Source organism: Strongylocentrotus purpuratus, unplaced genomic scaffold, assembly GCF_000002235.5.
Source record: "Strongylocentrotus purpuratus isolate Spur 01 unplaced genomic scaffold, Spur_5.0 spur5_scaffold_11, whole genome shotgun sequence".
Classification (NCBI taxonomy): Eukaryota; Metazoa; Echinodermata; class Echinoidea; order Camarodonta; family Strongylocentrotidae; genus Strongylocentrotus; species Strongylocentrotus purpuratus.
Window position 1 is genome coordinate 13,820,395 of NW_022145596.1, and position 16,031 is coordinate 13,836,425.

The window sequence follows — 16,031 nt, forward strand, 5'->3', positions numbered from 1 at the left end:
TGGTATGATGACGGAAAGCTCATTGATAGTGATGGTTATGATAATGATGAAATGATAAAAACCAAAATATCACGACAGAAAAGTGGATTTTGATAATGATAAATGCAATGATGGTGAGAGTATTGGTAAAAGATGACTATCAAGCTGATGGTGATGATTTTAATAACAATGGAAAAGTGTAGATTTTATCTTGTTAAAGCTCGTCAGCACTAGTTTGGCCAGGGGGGATTAGACCTCCCTGCAAGGTCACTGACAGGTGGTTATCTCATCAAATCAGCTCTCAATTAACATAAGAAAAAGGGGATCATGGGGTACCAACTGGCACCAATTAGGCATTGTTTGCTATACAGGGGGTGCAAGTGTAGTGCAGTGGGGCTTTAAGAGTTAGTTTATTTACATCAAGTCAGAATGGAAACCTGACATTCTTTACGTCAAACCTTGTCTTCCGATAACAGCTTGCAGATGACTGGAAGGCTCATGGAGTTTGAGACCAAGAACAACGAGCTGATCGTCTCCTACAGCGAGCGACTGGTCACCCTCATGAGGGAAGTGAGACAGCTGCAGGCCCTAGGCTACCCTGTAGCTGCCAAGATTCAACACACTGCGGCTATTGCTCAGAAGTTCTACAAGCATGGTGTGATTCTCAAACAGGTATGGATCAATGAAAATGTCTGAAAGTAATAGTTATTTGCATTATCTATTGATGTATGATAAATATTTGAGCCTATCCTCAAGGATATCAAGAAAGCAAGCCAAGTTTTATCTTTTACGGCCATTACACTCTCAAAATATATAACTTTGCTATACAAACAATCCCAAACATTCAAATATATATGGATCCTAACAATAATAATAGTGACTGAGGAACTCTTAATCTCACTCTGTTTGACCAGGTTGCACACTTCCACAACAGCATCGCAGAGCAGATGATCCCCAGCCAGCGCAACATGATGCTGCAGTCGGCTCTGGCCTTTGAGCGCATCATCAAGAACCCTCGGACAGGGTCAAAGGACGCAGGTCAGGGCAAGGTCCAGGTCACCTGGGAGAACCCCAAGGAGCTGGAGGAGTACATCACCAAGCTGCAGGCGGCCGCCGAGAAGCTTACCACAGAAAACAGGCGGCTCAGGAAGTGGCATTACTCAGTCTCAGATAAGGTGAGTGCCATCAGCAACCGAAGCATCTATCAATATCATATCTTGTAAACGATCAAGGATAATTCTTGAATGATCAGTTATTTCATGAGGATCGATACCAATTAATTTGAATTTTACCTGTTTATATGCTTGTGTATTTATCTATTGTATCTTTGCTGCTGTTATTTGTTTTATTCTCATGGAATACCACCAAATTGGTGATATATGCCACCCTGTATAAATATCAGAGATAAATAAATAAAAAAACAAAAAAAAGGAAAAGCAACCTATATATGCCTATTTGTAATTTGAGTGCTGCTTAAATGCTACTCCTTGCTCATGTGCCTGTTTCCTGTACTTTTGCCCCACTAGCCATATCGTGATACCCTCTTCTCTTCTAAGTTCTATATATTTCCTCTCCAGTATCCTTATCACTTCAGTGAGGGGCTTCTGAATCTTCAGATAGGATAACTTGTGTATAAAGACTGCTCATCGGAGTGTTGGCTCAGTCAGTAGAGCGTCCGCCTCACAACCGGGAGGTCATGGGTCCGGCCGCGTCATACCAAAAGACGTTAAAAGATGGGAGTTGTTGCTACCTTGTTTGGCGTTTAACAATAAGGGATAGAGCAACGTCAATCTGGCGCTGCTCAGTGGCTGCCGGGCTCACGATCAATTGGGCAAAAAGAATTTCCGTTTTGGTTTAATAAAATTTGGAGGGGACTATTAGGCTATTATTATTATTATTATTAAATGAAAACAGAATTTCCAGACATGTGTGTGTTTTTGTTTTTTGTATTAGTTTCCTTTTAGAATAAAAATTTAACAAAAAAATATGCGGTTATAAGTACTCTAAGAGATCAACGACCAAATGAGGCCTTCTTATGGAGGTGGTCGGCTAAGCAGATTTGACTGTACATGTTACATTTACTTTTTATTTATATTTCCTAGGTGGTTTCTCTGATGTCTATTGATCTATTACGCCAGCAGCCTCGCTGGAAGGAAGGACTTCAAGAAATCAGAGGCATTATGGCCTCTCTAGAATCACAGGTAAAGACCGACGATGAGTGATGTGTAGACCCCTATATTTAATGCAGTTAATTGTTTTTGTTTCATTGACCAAAATTAACCTGCTGAAAAAACACCTTTGTTACCACGTTATTAGTACTTTTAGTAGCGATTTCAACTCCTAAGGCATAAGAATATATGTTGGAAAAAAAGTGAAACTTAACATGACTTTAAACCATTGAGAATCACATATTTAGGCTCTTTGTTGATTTGTGCATAAAGTAAAAGGAACCTCAGAACCTGGGAGAACTAAATGTCTATAGGAAAAAAATATTTGATTATAACAGCTCTTGCCATTTTCAAATATTATTAATCTCAGGCATTTGTATTAGCAAACAAAAATATTTATAATGGTATTGTCAGATGTTTAATTCATAGAAATTCAGATATGGGTTTTGTTGCCAATATTTGGTGTAATATTTTAAATGTTTTAATAATGATAATATCTTATAATATTGAACTTTGTATAATTTTAGCCGACGTCTCACCTACCTTGTTATTTGTTGTGCTTAATTCTCTCACCTTCCCACAGGGTTACAAAGCTCAAGACATGAAGTCCTGGAAGATGCATTGGGATAGACAGCTGTACAAGGCCCTGGAGCATCAGTATCAGATGGGATTGGAAGCTCTCAATGAGAACCTGCCCGAGATCAAAGTAGAGCTCACTTTCAGGTGAGCAAGAGATGATAGATGATGATGATGATGATGATGATGATGACGATGATGATGACGATGACGACGAAGATGATAATGATGATGATGATGTTTGTTACAGGGCTTAAGGCTTTCAATAAGAACCCTCATACCTTAAAAGGACCTAATAGGATTATTACTGATGGTGGTGGCAGTGGTGTTGATAAAAATGATGATTATCTAGATGATGATAGTGATGATGATGATATTGCTGTGATCATGATGTTGCTGGGGCTGATGAAGTATCTGTTGAGAATGTACTGAATGCTCTTAATGGGAACCCACTAGAAATGTTTGAGAAAAAAAACATATTGCTCTGTATTATGAAAGTTTTCCTAAAATATGAACAAATCTTTTAACACCATCTTACAGACAACAGACCCTCCAGTTCCGGCCACCCATCGAGGAGATCCGAGCCAAGTACTACCGTGAGATGAAAAAATTCATCAGTCTCCCGTATCACTTCAGGGGCATCGGAGACACTGGCGAGCCCCTCATCTACCCTGCCATCATAGAGAGGAATGCTTCAGGTTTCCTCAACGTCTACAAGATGGCCGAGGTGCTCTTCAGCAAGCTGGAGAAGGCTAAAGACATATTCAAGGTGAGGAACCTAGGGCTCTTGATTAATTTTCATTTGGTATGAGAGCGGATTAAACTACACAAATTTGTAGATTGCTACTCTCAATGTCTATATGCTCATTTATAACAAAATATGCAAAGCATTCATATGAAAAATTGATGAATGTATGCGCTATGTATCATAAGAGATGTTTAGTTGGCATCCAGGCTAAAAGGCAGGACTTATAGGTTGCCTGAACAGATTTTAGCTGGTCAATAGTCCCCAGGCATATGTTGTATACTCATATACTTGATGAGTATTTGCTGGAAGGGGTGGTAAGTTGTTAAGAAATGTTGCTGTTTCTTTGTGAAGTATTTATATTGAAGAATTGCAATAGGTATTATCCATTCTGAAGTTTTCTGTCTCTGGCACTCGTATATATTCTGATCCAGAGCTATTCTTTTTCTACTGTAATGGTGTCATCCTGCTTAACTGAAATGTTAACTTCTTCAGTAAATGTTACCATGAAAGAAAAAAAAACAATCAACCTGTTTAGAGTTGGTTTACCTTCGTTGCTCAGAATGGTTCTTGAAAGGGTCTTCACTTGTGGACTTGTGGACGCAAGTAAATAGTCTGAACAAAGGCACAAAATAGTTTCATATCTATCTTTTTTGTGGTCAGAACTGGGTGGTGCTAGGATCCGTTGATCTAGACAAGCTTCTTGAGACCCACCTTCACACCGTGGCTGACTGGGAGAGGAACTTCAAGGCTCTCAAGGCAAGAGGCAGGGACTCAGAGAAACTGCCAAGGTAGGTCTCTATTAACAAACAACTATGAGTTAGAGTTTACTAATAAAATATGCTATGTGATCAGTTTTGAGAAAGTTAGCAGATATTTGATATAAATTGGAATTTCTCATGTTGTCAAGATTCATCATTGAGTTTAAGGTGACCTTAGGTCCTATGACCAAGAATGAAAGCAAGACTGAGCCCAGGGCCCCATCTTGTGAAGAGTTACGATTGATCTGAATCAATTGCTACTCTGTTCATTAGCAGTTACCGTGTAGGCTGTTTATAAGATAAACCTTTGATAAGATAGGGACCCCAAGAATTGTTTTGGTTCACATAAATTGAAGGTCAAGATTTACATTTACAAGTTTTCATAGAGTGTAATGTTACTCCTGCATGTTGTCTGTGTGCCAATTTATCTTTGGGTCATTTTCTGTCTGATGATTGCTCTGAAATTGAATAAGAAACTCCCTTCTCTTGCTCTTAGCACTGCAATCAAAGTTTTAACTTACTCCTCCTTTTTGCCATTGCAGTCAAGTCAAGGTGTTCTGCGTGACGGTATCCACCGCCCCGGTGAAAGGAACCATCGATGACCACATACAGAGGCTCTTCGATGCCCTCCTCTCGTCGCTACGGCGATCCATCACCGAGAGCGTGTCGGAGATTGACAAGTTCCTGAAGGATGGGATGGAGTCTCTGTCCACCATGCCGCAGACGGTGGAGGAAATTGGCAATGCCAACGCCAAGCATGCTGAACTGGAGGCTAAGAAACCAGAGGTAAGGGGCTGGGTTATAGGTGTTAATTGAAAAGCAAGGATAACTTGGGGGTGCTGTACTCACCTAAAATGATAGACGTAAAAGAAATGGTTTCGCTGAAGTGTCTATTCATGTCAACACCTGAGATTTGTGGCATTACAATCCTTCCCTTCTCTTCTCTCTTCTCTTTTCTTCCCCCCCCCCTTGTATTATCCATATACTGATGCATCCAGGATAATGTATTACATCTGGACCTTTGTTACCTCTATCAGCCTAGTCATCAGAGCTTCCTTTTATCTAAAGGAGCTGCATATTTTTTTCATCAAACTTTTAAAGTACTTCAGTATTAAACCTAGAATATTACACAAATGTGCAATATATACTCAGCTGAGGATAAATGTATGTCAAATATCTTACAAATATCTTTCAGTTAGAAAGAGCTAGGTAACCCAGGATAAGAGTGTATCTCAAAGTTAAAAAATAACTTTTTCATCAGTCTGTACTTTTTTATACCATTCTTTAATTTCCGATGAAATTCTCTTCTTTCTCAGATGCGTCCCATGTTTGACAGGGCTGAAGCCAAGAACAAGCTGCTCCGCACTGTGGCAGGAGGCGGGGTCGATCAGTTCACACAGCTTCACGCTCACTGGGAGAAGTTTGAGCTCATGATGGAGAGTCATCAACTTATGATTAAGGAACAGGTCAGTTTAAGTAATAGTATAAAAATATATACTGAGGGGAATAGTATAGTATTAATGACTGCTTTGAGAGACATAAAGCCTCAGGTAATAGCTTGATTGTAACCTCCCCTTGAGCGTATAAAAACAACTATGTCTCGAAAATTAAAACAGTCATTAATACTTTATATACCGAAAAGTGTCATAGAATACATGTGCGACTTACCAATCATGGTAATCAAGTTTGTTTACGCTATCGCGACCTAGTCTAGGGTGCGTCTGCCTGCGGGGCCGGGGGACTTCGATCCACGTCCATAGACTTAGCACGCAAATGTGTGTGTACACTATGAATGAGAGGGGACTTTGATTCGCACACACATATCCGCGCTCTCGCTTAAACCACTTTTTAACACGTAAACCAATGGGTATTTCAGCAAGACTGAACTATTTTCACGGTAACTGGAATTTTGCCAAAATTTTACCGATTTACTCTAGAAATATTACATGGGTTTGGCATTTTTCGTTTATTTATGGGAATGGTTAAAACCACGACTGCGATTTCGACCAATCAGATGGCTGGATTCTTAAGTGAGGTATATAATAAAAATTATTGATTTAATATGTCCTGCCTCCGAGACCTTACCCCATGAGTGGATCCTCAAAGGTATAAAGCTCATAAGTTAAGCCGGGACTAAGTCCAGACTAAACAAGAATTTTAGTTCACACTTCTGTGGAATGCTATGTTTAATCTTCCTCCTTCAATATTCATGACAAGGATAATCTACCAAAGACTTTGTTGAAATTCAGTTCATACTCATATTATCTTTTTCTTCCCATTTCATTGCAAAATTAATTTTTTGGACGCTTTTCATTGAAGGATTAAAATAATCTGTTCAGGGTAAATTAGTACACAACAGGCACTCCATAAAAGTGTGAACTAACTAAGCACGCGCTAACTTAGTACGCGCTACCGGAATACCACCCAATGATTTGCAAACCCTAAATTGAGCAGTGAACCAGAATGAGTCTAAAGTGGTATCAGAATCAATAATAGCAATAGGGTTTGAACTACTGGTATGAACAAGCTGCTTCGCACTGTGGCAGGAGGCAGGGTAGATCAGTTTACACAGCTTCATGCTCACTAGGAGAGTCATCAACTTATGATCAAGGAACAGGTTAGACAAAGTAGCTTAATAGTCACATAATTATCTTCACATCTGTACCTTTTGGTACAAGGAGAAGAATTAGAAATCAGATTAAACTCGCTTCTTCTCTGTTATTATCACTAAACACTCTCTTTCAATGGAAAGAAGTTACCACCAAACAGAATTCTTTAATTGCCCTGCATTTACCAGAACTTTGGTTATGCACCGTTGAACAAAACTTTGTAACTTTTAATTATATTTTTCTAACTAAAATAATTAAATCTAAGCTGATGAAAGTTGAAAATTTAAGGATTGTATAAAAGTATTTATCAACATGATCTTGTCAATATGAAAACTTGTGTCATTTCCTATTGCATATAGGTCAATGTAATGAAGAGCAACGTGGAATCTCGAGTGGATAAGTTCCGCTCTGAGCTGGAGAAGTTTTCCGCTCGTTGGAATCATGCCAAGCCGACGCCCGACGTCATAGAGGCTGGAGACAAGGAGGCGTGTCTCAAAGCCGTTGAGCTGGTCAAGGAGAAGAAAGTGGAGTTTGATGAGGTGCAGAAGACCAAGAACAGCCTGATGTAAGAGAATTAAATTTAAATTTTGGGGGGTAATAATACTACATCATTTATTATGCGCCATCGATCTAGTAAACTATTCTGAGGCGCAGAGGGAGATTATTACCCTGGCTTTAGCACGGCTGCCATTACGGTGTTCTAGCATTTCAAGGAATTAATTCCTGCCAGGTACTCATTAACATCACCAGGGTTGAGTGTGGCAAATTATGTAAATCAATGTCTTGCCAAAGGACATTAGTGTCAGTTTCAACACTAAATCTTTTTTCTCTTGGGGCACCAGACTGACATTGTAGAGACCACGTTCAGGTCCCTGTTTACATTTAGAAAGTTCATGGGTCCATTTGTACCAGAACCCTATAGCTGTTAGTGTTTTACTTGTATGTATCGGTATGTGTATTCTGGTGTTAAGGAACTTTAGTATTATCAGTATTTAATGGATGGGGGGCAACCCAAATTGAGTAGGTATGGTAGGGTCCTTATTGCCAGCAGAATGTTAAATGTGCCTCTAAGTATCGAAAGTATAATTAAAAAAGCTATTAAATGAACAGATAGTTAATGACAGTTTAAAACGATAACCTGTATCGGACAATTTGCATGAAAATTTATTATTAAATGTTGGCTACAAACAATGGCAACTGACCAAGATGACAGAGTTTTCAAGTAACACTATCTTGAGTTTGTGCTAGTTGTAATCAAGACATGACATATGCTCATTGCCCAAGCATGCCTCTGATAATGGTAACGCATCAGATATTTGAGATATTGGTATTCTAATTGATTTCAGGATTTGCCATCTTTAAATATAACCGATTGACTTACTTTACCTCTATGTATATAGGAAGTTCTTACCAAATGAGTCAAATCTTACTTTTCTAAATCTATCCCGTCTTTTCAGATTTGACTGCAAGCACTTTGACCTTGAGGAGCCGTTCTTCTCTATTGCCAATGACCTTGAGGTTGACTTTGACCAGCAGAGTACCATGTGGACACTGTATGAAGAGTTCAGCACTAGCCTATCCGTTCTGGAGACCGAGGATTGGATCGTCTTCAGGTCTGTGTCTTTTTAAAATATCAATTTCTATTTGTACCTAAGTCAAAATACTGTGTATGAGCTCCTCCATGACCACCATGATTTTGATCAATTGTTTTAAATAAACTCTGTAGATTGTGTGATTTTTCGATTTGTGGGTATAAAATAGAATATTTTCTTTTGAAATAAACTTCACAATGAATTCACCTGTTTCAGTTTCAGAAAGAAAATTATTTTCTTTTCTGAGATCTTTATAGTTTATATTTTTCAGTGCTTACATTATGAGGCTGGATTTACTAACCATTCCATGTATGGCCATTAAAGGCAGTGCTTTATATAGAGAATACCTTTATTTTGTATTCTTGATATCACTCAACCAATATTTTGAGTTTTACTTGCTTAAGGAGCTTATTGATTTATATTCACAGGAACAGACATGTATGATCATTAGTAAGCACTTTTTTAATTTCAATTTAATCCAATTTATTGATTTAACAAAATACAAAGATATTTATAATATATAATAAATTGTGCCTGGGAAATGCTTGCAATAGAAAACAAAAATTCTAATGCAATCATAGTAATGACACATACAATGGAACTGCAGTGCATGAAAATTGTGATGGTTACAGAGATAATGTATATGGCTTTCATTTCCCTTCAGATCCAAGACATACCAGTTTGATGATTTCCTGGCCACCTGGACGGAGAAGCTGAAGTCTGGCGGCCCAGATGTGGAGCATACCATCATGACTGTGAGAATCAGCAAAGACATTGACAAGTTCAAGGTAATTAGGATCATCCATCGATCTCAACTGTTTGGAAGCCTCCCGGGGATGATTAGAACTCATTGTACAGTCTAACCTGTCTATAGAGACCGCCCAAGGAAACACAAAAAGTAGTCTTTGTAGATAGGTGGTCTAATGCTTATGACATAGTAAATAATATGAATAATACTCTGTAATCAGGAGAGACATTGACAAGCAGAAGGTTAATAGGATCATCTATCTCTGCTGTTTGGAAGCCTTCCAGGGGGGTATTTCACAAAGATCCTAAGTTGGACTTAAAAATTATGGAAAGCCATTAGCATCTTTGAAAATATTTTGTAAAAGTTATTTTGAAAGGCATAAAATGTTGATTCAAATCATTCATATTTTCTATCATCAAGGAGATTTCATGTTCTTGTTGTGGAATTTATAAAAAGTCTAAAATACTTGAATTTCTGCTTTTGAATATATTTCATTTTAAGGCTCCAATGGCTGTCCATAATTTTTAAGTCCAACTTAGTGTTAAGTTCTACTTAGGATCTTTGTGAAACACCCCCCTGAGATGATTGGAATTCATCATATATGTTCTACTTATACATATATTTATAAGGACAAACTTACTTATGACATAGTGAATAATATGAGTAAAACTCCATAATCAGAAAAATATATTTTGACAGATACTTATTGTGCTCCGGCCTCCAAGACCTGTCCAGGATCCTGCATATGAGGCCCTAGGTTTCTATGTGTCACCCTTAAACATAGTGGACAGGTTCCACAGATAATAAGAGGCACAAAACTCTGCATTAACCTGCAGGTACTCTAAGAAGATAGTCCAGGAGACCATCCAAGCAAACCGATAAGCCCAAAATACAGTGTTGGCCTGACTGTCTGAATGAGACCTGACACTTCAAGCAGTCAGTATATCAGTCTAAGTATCATTTTTCAAGATAACATACTTTTTCACAAGCTTAATGTACTTCTGTTTATGTGCATTTAGTTAAGCATGTCCCTGATCCTAGATTATGTCATCATCCCATTCTCTTCCTCTTTCACAGACTGTGTCTCCATTGCTGAAGTACCTGAGTAGTGATATCTTCACCCAAGAGCACTGGATGGATCTCTATCGCATGCTCAAGATGCCTCGCTCCAAGACCGTTGAGCGTATGACCTTCGGGGATATCCTCGGGACAGCAGATCAGATCGTTGCCAACTCAGATGGACTCAAGGTATTTATTTCTCCTTCTCCTAGGCTCATCGCTGGATATCTACAATGTTTTTTTAAAAATTTGAAAGTGCATTTTTAGTTGGATGCAAAATACCATATTCAGCTACAAGTCAGGATCTTTGCCACCTTTTTTCATCTTTGTTGTTTAATATGAAGTGGATATTTAAATCAGCATTGATGAATGATATGCAGTTATTTTCAGGCTTATTATCAGACATAATCATTACTTTTTATGAATTATGAAAATACCTTTTGAAATGATAAATACATTTCCAAACTGGTTTATGATGTGGCACACATATTTAAGGCTATTTTGTGTATGCTTAACTCTAAAATAGCTAAAGAAGGCTGGGGGTGGGAGGGGGGGAGAGAAGAGGTCCCTCCATAATGAAGATTACATGACTATGTTTATGTCAACATTTTGAGCTTGTTATTCATGTTGAAATATCTGATACAATCACCTTAGATGCCATGCTCTTACCAACATGAAAAAGCTGGCTCTGTTGTTATCAGTTATGTAGCAAGTCTTTCTAAATTTGTGTCTTCTTCTCCTTACAGGATCTGTTCAACAGGGCCAAGGGTGAGGTGTCAATACGTGAAGCGCTGCGGGAGCTGGATGTGTGGGGTGTTGGTGCATGCTTCTCACTCACAGAGTATTTAGACAGCAAGAACAATCAAATCATGTTGATCAAGGATTGGAAGGACCTTGTCACACAGGTATGACATTTGACGGTCAGAATCACAGTGATGATGTCTTTGAAAATTTCTATAATAATGAGAACAACAAAGTGGCATTATGTTGTAGTTTGACAGCAAATACAATCTGATAATTGTGATCAAGAATTACAAACTATGATAATGATAGGGCCAAAGACAAACAAAGATTATCTTATGTTACTCTTTGAGTGTTGATAGGGTAATTTTTTCAAATCTTTTTGAAACATATGAAGTCAAATATGAAACCACAATTAATACTTACTCACTACTTTTCTGTATAGTCTCCTTTATTTCCCAAAAGACTTGCCCCATTGCCTTGACTACCTTGACATGAAATATTTCAATTATTATCATTTTCCAGGTTGGTGATAACCAAAGTCTATTGCAATCCCTGAAGGATTCCCCCTACTACAAGGGCTTTGCGGACAAGGCCACCATCTGGGAGCAGCGACTGGCCGACCTTGACGAGTACCTGCAGAACCTGAACCAGATCCAACGCAAGTGGGTCTACCTGGAGCCTATCTTTGGCAGGGGAGCCCTCCCCAAGGAGCAGGGCCGCTTCAGGAGGGTAGACGATGATTTCAGGTGGGCATTGTATAAATATTACAATTAAAAATGGGGCCATTGATTTATTGTCCAAATGTATGCCTATCGAATACTAGGGCTTATAGAGTGGTGAAGTGTGACGTCATCAAAAATCTATTTTTAGAATTTCTCAATTTTTTTCTTCATTTTCCGAAAGAGCATCAAAAATAATGTCCAAATGTCGAAAACCAATTGAATATGTTAAGTATTGGCTGAGATATGACCATCTGAATGAATATATGTCCTATGGGAACTCAGTGTTATATGCTCTGGCTCCTAATGGTTAGGTACTCTATACCAAAATAACACCATATTTAACAGGTTACCTACCTATGACAAAGTATTTTGAGACGGTACTTTTACGAAATACAGCATCTGATTAAAATAACATATTAATACTAAATTGATTTGTCACTTGAGCCCTTATTCTAGAAAGTTTACCAAATCAAGTTCAAATCTTGACTAACTTCGACATTTTTTGCTTTCTTTACGTACTAGTTTATAGTTCACAGAATAATAAGGTTTTTATCACAGTCCACTTTGGAGAATACAAACAAAAACTGAATTCAAACAAGTGATTGTCAATTTGATGGTCACAGAAACACATGAATATATCAGTAATCCTTCATATGCACTAGCGACCTATGTATTGGTTATCTTTTTGCAGGAGTATCATGATGGATGTAGCCAGAGACAACCGTGTTCTCTCTCTGGTTGGTCGATCTGGTCTACGCAACACCCTGGCTACTCTCCTGGATCAGCTGCAGAGGTGCCAGAAGGCACTCAATGAATTCCTAGAGGTACATAAAGTTCTTCAGCCAATACCTTGCTGCAATGATTATGAAGGGTACTAGTAATAGATGAGTTGTTAGAGTAGTAGTCTTTTGAACCTGGTGGTCCCAGTATTCTAAGGCTAAACAGACTTGTTATTGCCTTCACGGGTAGTGCATGGTCCTACCGTCGACTCTCCATTAAAGTCCCTATGTCTCCTGGCTAATTCATGTCTTCAAGTGTAGGCTTGCTTTCTGAGCATGTCATTTGAATTAAACACCAATCAAGCTATCAATTCTCATGAATGAAACTATTCTAAAGCATGCCACATTCAGGTGTTCCAAGCTGTACAAATCACATCAGAGATTTTAATTGTGTGAGCAAACACTCTGTACCATGCATTAATTACTTAACGGAAGTATATATAGTCACAATCTTTTCAGTAGTGATTTTGCTGTATAAAGGAGTCATAAATAATGTGGAAATTGAATAATTCAGACATTTCCTACTTATTTAACCTAGGACCAACCTCTATTATCTTAGTATCATGTTTAAACCCATTTCAGGAGAAGAGATCAATCCTGCCTCGTTTCTACTTCATCGGTGACGACGATCTCCTGGAGATCCTGGGCCAGTCCCAGAACCCTGCCGTCATCCAGTCCCATCTTAAGAAGCTCTTTGCTGGTATCCACAGCGTGGACTTTGACGAGGGGTGCAAGCATATCACCGCCATGAAGTCCCTGGAGGGTGAGGTTGTACCCCTCCTGAAGGCAGTGGAGATCACACCAGAGGTTGAGGTTAGTGGTAGAGAAATATTTCCTCGTTCCAGGTTCCTCTCAAGCTATATTTTTCTCTGGACACTTCTTTTCATTTCGGATTTATTTGTAACTGTTAGCCTTCATTGCATTGCTCCAGACAGTTTTCAGATAATCCTGATTTAAAAGTTGGAAATCATTTTCTGAAGCCTCTTTTTTCCTTTAGAGGAGGCGCGATAGCTCAGTGGTAGAGCAGTGCATAACAGGAAGGACCCAGGTTTGAAATCAAGTCCATGTGCTTGTACCCTTTGCTAAAGCATCTGTCCTCATTACCAAGTCCCTTGGAGAGGACGTAAAATCGTCGGTCCCCTGCTTACTCAGTTACAAGCATACATTGCTCCCGTAGCAGTCAGGTGAAACAATCATCGATCAATTAACAACTAATTAACTTAGATTCCTTTAAGACAAGTGTATGTCCATACAGCTTTAATTCAGACCAAGAGGCACATGTATATCCAGGGACGTTAATGTGAAAAAACTTTAATGTATTCACTGATTGAGAAAAACATTGCTAAGATTGAGCATTATGAGTTGAAACATGATTTAGTAACCATTGTATGGATCTTTCCTCATCTTTATTGTTGCTGGGGCTGGTGAGGTTGCTGGACGTTTATAGTTGACCAAATAATATTGAACTTCTGCATCGACTGCCATGAAAAAAGCTATGTATGTGAAGACATATTAGACATTACAAGTAATATGGTTGCTTTCTTCTGCTTGTTAGATTTGGCTTGGAGAACTGTCTAAAGAGATGAAGTCCACACTGCGTAAACTGCTTGTTGACTGTCTCAAAGACCAGCAGTCCTCCAGCTCCGGGGTGGGCGTCGACCCTACCAAGTACCCTTCACAGGTAAGCATAGATTCACTAATCTGATTCTCCTTAGATTACTAAACTACACCCATTATGTGAAGGATGCAGGATCTAGTTCAGGGATTGAAACCTTTCCAAATGTAAAAGTCAAGTGTTCCAGCAGATGGAGGATTACCTACAAGACTTCCGTCAACTCTTCTTGATTCACTGTTACATTCATTTAACAGCTTAATTGTGCTGGTGTAACAAATGCAGAAAGATACAGCCTAAACTAGCAGTAAATCAAGGAATAAGTGAAGTGATCATGAACTATTTTACCAACCATGTTGTAAGAAGAGTTTTTTGCGGCATTACCTGCATATGGTGTTGTAAAAGACTGAACATCATGAAAAAAAGGAGAAACAAAACAAAACAAGAATATTAGATGCATATATATATATTTGAAACAAATAAACATCAAGAGAAAAATAATCGTATAATTTATTTTTGTACCAGATCTTGGGTCTGGCAGCTCAGATCCAGTTCACGGAGCAGTGCGAGACAGCGATCCAAGACAACAGTCTCCAGGATCTCCTGATTGAGCTGGAGCAGCAGCTAGAGGGCTATACCTCGGCGGATATCAGTGGAGCGGATGGGGAGAGGAATGCAGCCATCCATGTACTGGAGCTTAAACTCAAGGTAAAAGGCACAAAATGATTTCCATATTCCTGTTGCGTTGGCCTTCAAAACAGTGTTTTTGAACTAGTGTTTTGAAGCCTTACTTCTTTTTCTTGTTTTCTGCAAACATCTGTGTGAGAAGCATTCAAAATAAATGCTAAGCTAAATCATTTAGGTAGAAATAAAAAAGATCAGGGAAATGGGTTTGGGAATTTTGTTTCTATTTTGCTGGTGTAAACCAGTTTACCAGAATTGGGGTAACCTTGAAACTTAAAGGTAAAGACCAGTTATGGTCATGCGATTACATTGTGAAAGAAACGTTGTGGAATCGATCAGAAAAGGTTGATCATCTAGCATCTAGCATCTGCAAGGTTCTGGAATCATCAACATGATAAGAAATTTGGCCCATTCTTCGTAAAGTTACAAGCACTATACACAGAAAGATGTATATGGGACTACCCTATATCTCTCACAGACCATGAGAGAAACAAATTTACCAAATATATGAATTAGTAGGCGGTTTCCCAGCAAATTTTTGATCCTCATGTATTAGTCAAAACATATTCTTTCACATGATTGGTAATGAGAGCTTCCATTTCATTTTTTGAAATTGGGGCGTTTCCAATACTGGTCTTTACCTTTAAGATGAAACCTAGCGGAAAAGAAATCAAACTGAAACCATCTCCCAATGGTCAATGGTAAGAGAAATGTTTTCACAACCTTTTTGCATCCATTCCCCATCCATCACAGGCCCTCATCCTGGACACCATCCACAGCATAGACGTGGTGCAGCTCCTCCAGAAAGAGAACGTGACGAGTCTGGATAACTGGCTCTGGCAGAAGCAGCTCAGGTACTACCTGGATAACACCAAGACGGCCATCATGAGGATGGTGGATGCTGAATTCCAGTACACCTACGAATACCAAGGTAGTTGAGCTGTCTTGTCATTTGATATCGACTTTGGTGGGCTTACACTGTATTTAAAGGGAAAATCTAACTTTTCATAATTTTTTTATTTCCTTCCAATTTATGTCAGACTTTTGCTGTTCTGTTTCTCTTTATTTTCTGCTTTCATTCGAATGAACTTATTACAAAGGTTGGATTGCCATTTAATTGTATTTTTTAAAAGGATGAAAACCTATTGATAAAAAGATAACAGGTATAATTTAAGTTTTCATTTAAAAGGAGTGTAGCATGGCAAATACTGGTTAACGTCATCTACATCTTCTTTTGTACAACTGTAAGTAAA

General features: G+C 38.6%; 1 protein-coding gene across 1 annotated transcript in view; it reads left to right on the plus strand.

Annotated features, from left to right (window-relative positions):
• Positions 1–16,031, plus strand: part of LOC574968 (cytoplasmic dynein 2 heavy chain 1) — a 69,402-nt gene that overhangs the window by 9,135 nt on the left and 44,236 nt on the right. Inside the window, exons 11-29 of the mRNA XM_030980712.1 lie at positions 456–651; positions 894–1,154; positions 2,082–2,180; positions 2,731–2,870; positions 3,264–3,492; positions 4,132–4,259; positions 4,772–5,015; positions 5,546–5,695; positions 7,198–7,403; positions 8,296–8,451; positions 9,095–9,218; positions 10,256–10,426; positions 10,984–11,142; positions 11,504–11,727; positions 12,395–12,527; positions 13,065–13,295; positions 14,038–14,163; positions 14,620–14,802; positions 15,532–15,709. Of these exons, the coding sequence (XP_030836572.1) occupies positions 456–651; positions 894–1,154; positions 2,082–2,180; positions 2,731–2,870; positions 3,264–3,492; positions 4,132–4,259; positions 4,772–5,015; positions 5,546–5,695; positions 7,198–7,403; positions 8,296–8,451; positions 9,095–9,218; positions 10,256–10,426; positions 10,984–11,142; positions 11,504–11,727; positions 12,395–12,527; positions 13,065–13,295; positions 14,038–14,163; positions 14,620–14,802; positions 15,532–15,709 (3,338 nt within the window). The remainder of the gene's footprint in view (positions 1–455; positions 652–893; positions 1,155–2,081; positions 2,181–2,730; positions 2,871–3,263; positions 3,493–4,131; positions 4,260–4,771; positions 5,016–5,545; positions 5,696–7,197; positions 7,404–8,295; positions 8,452–9,094; positions 9,219–10,255; positions 10,427–10,983; positions 11,143–11,503; positions 11,728–12,394; positions 12,528–13,064; positions 13,296–14,037; positions 14,164–14,619; positions 14,803–15,531; positions 15,710–16,031) is intronic.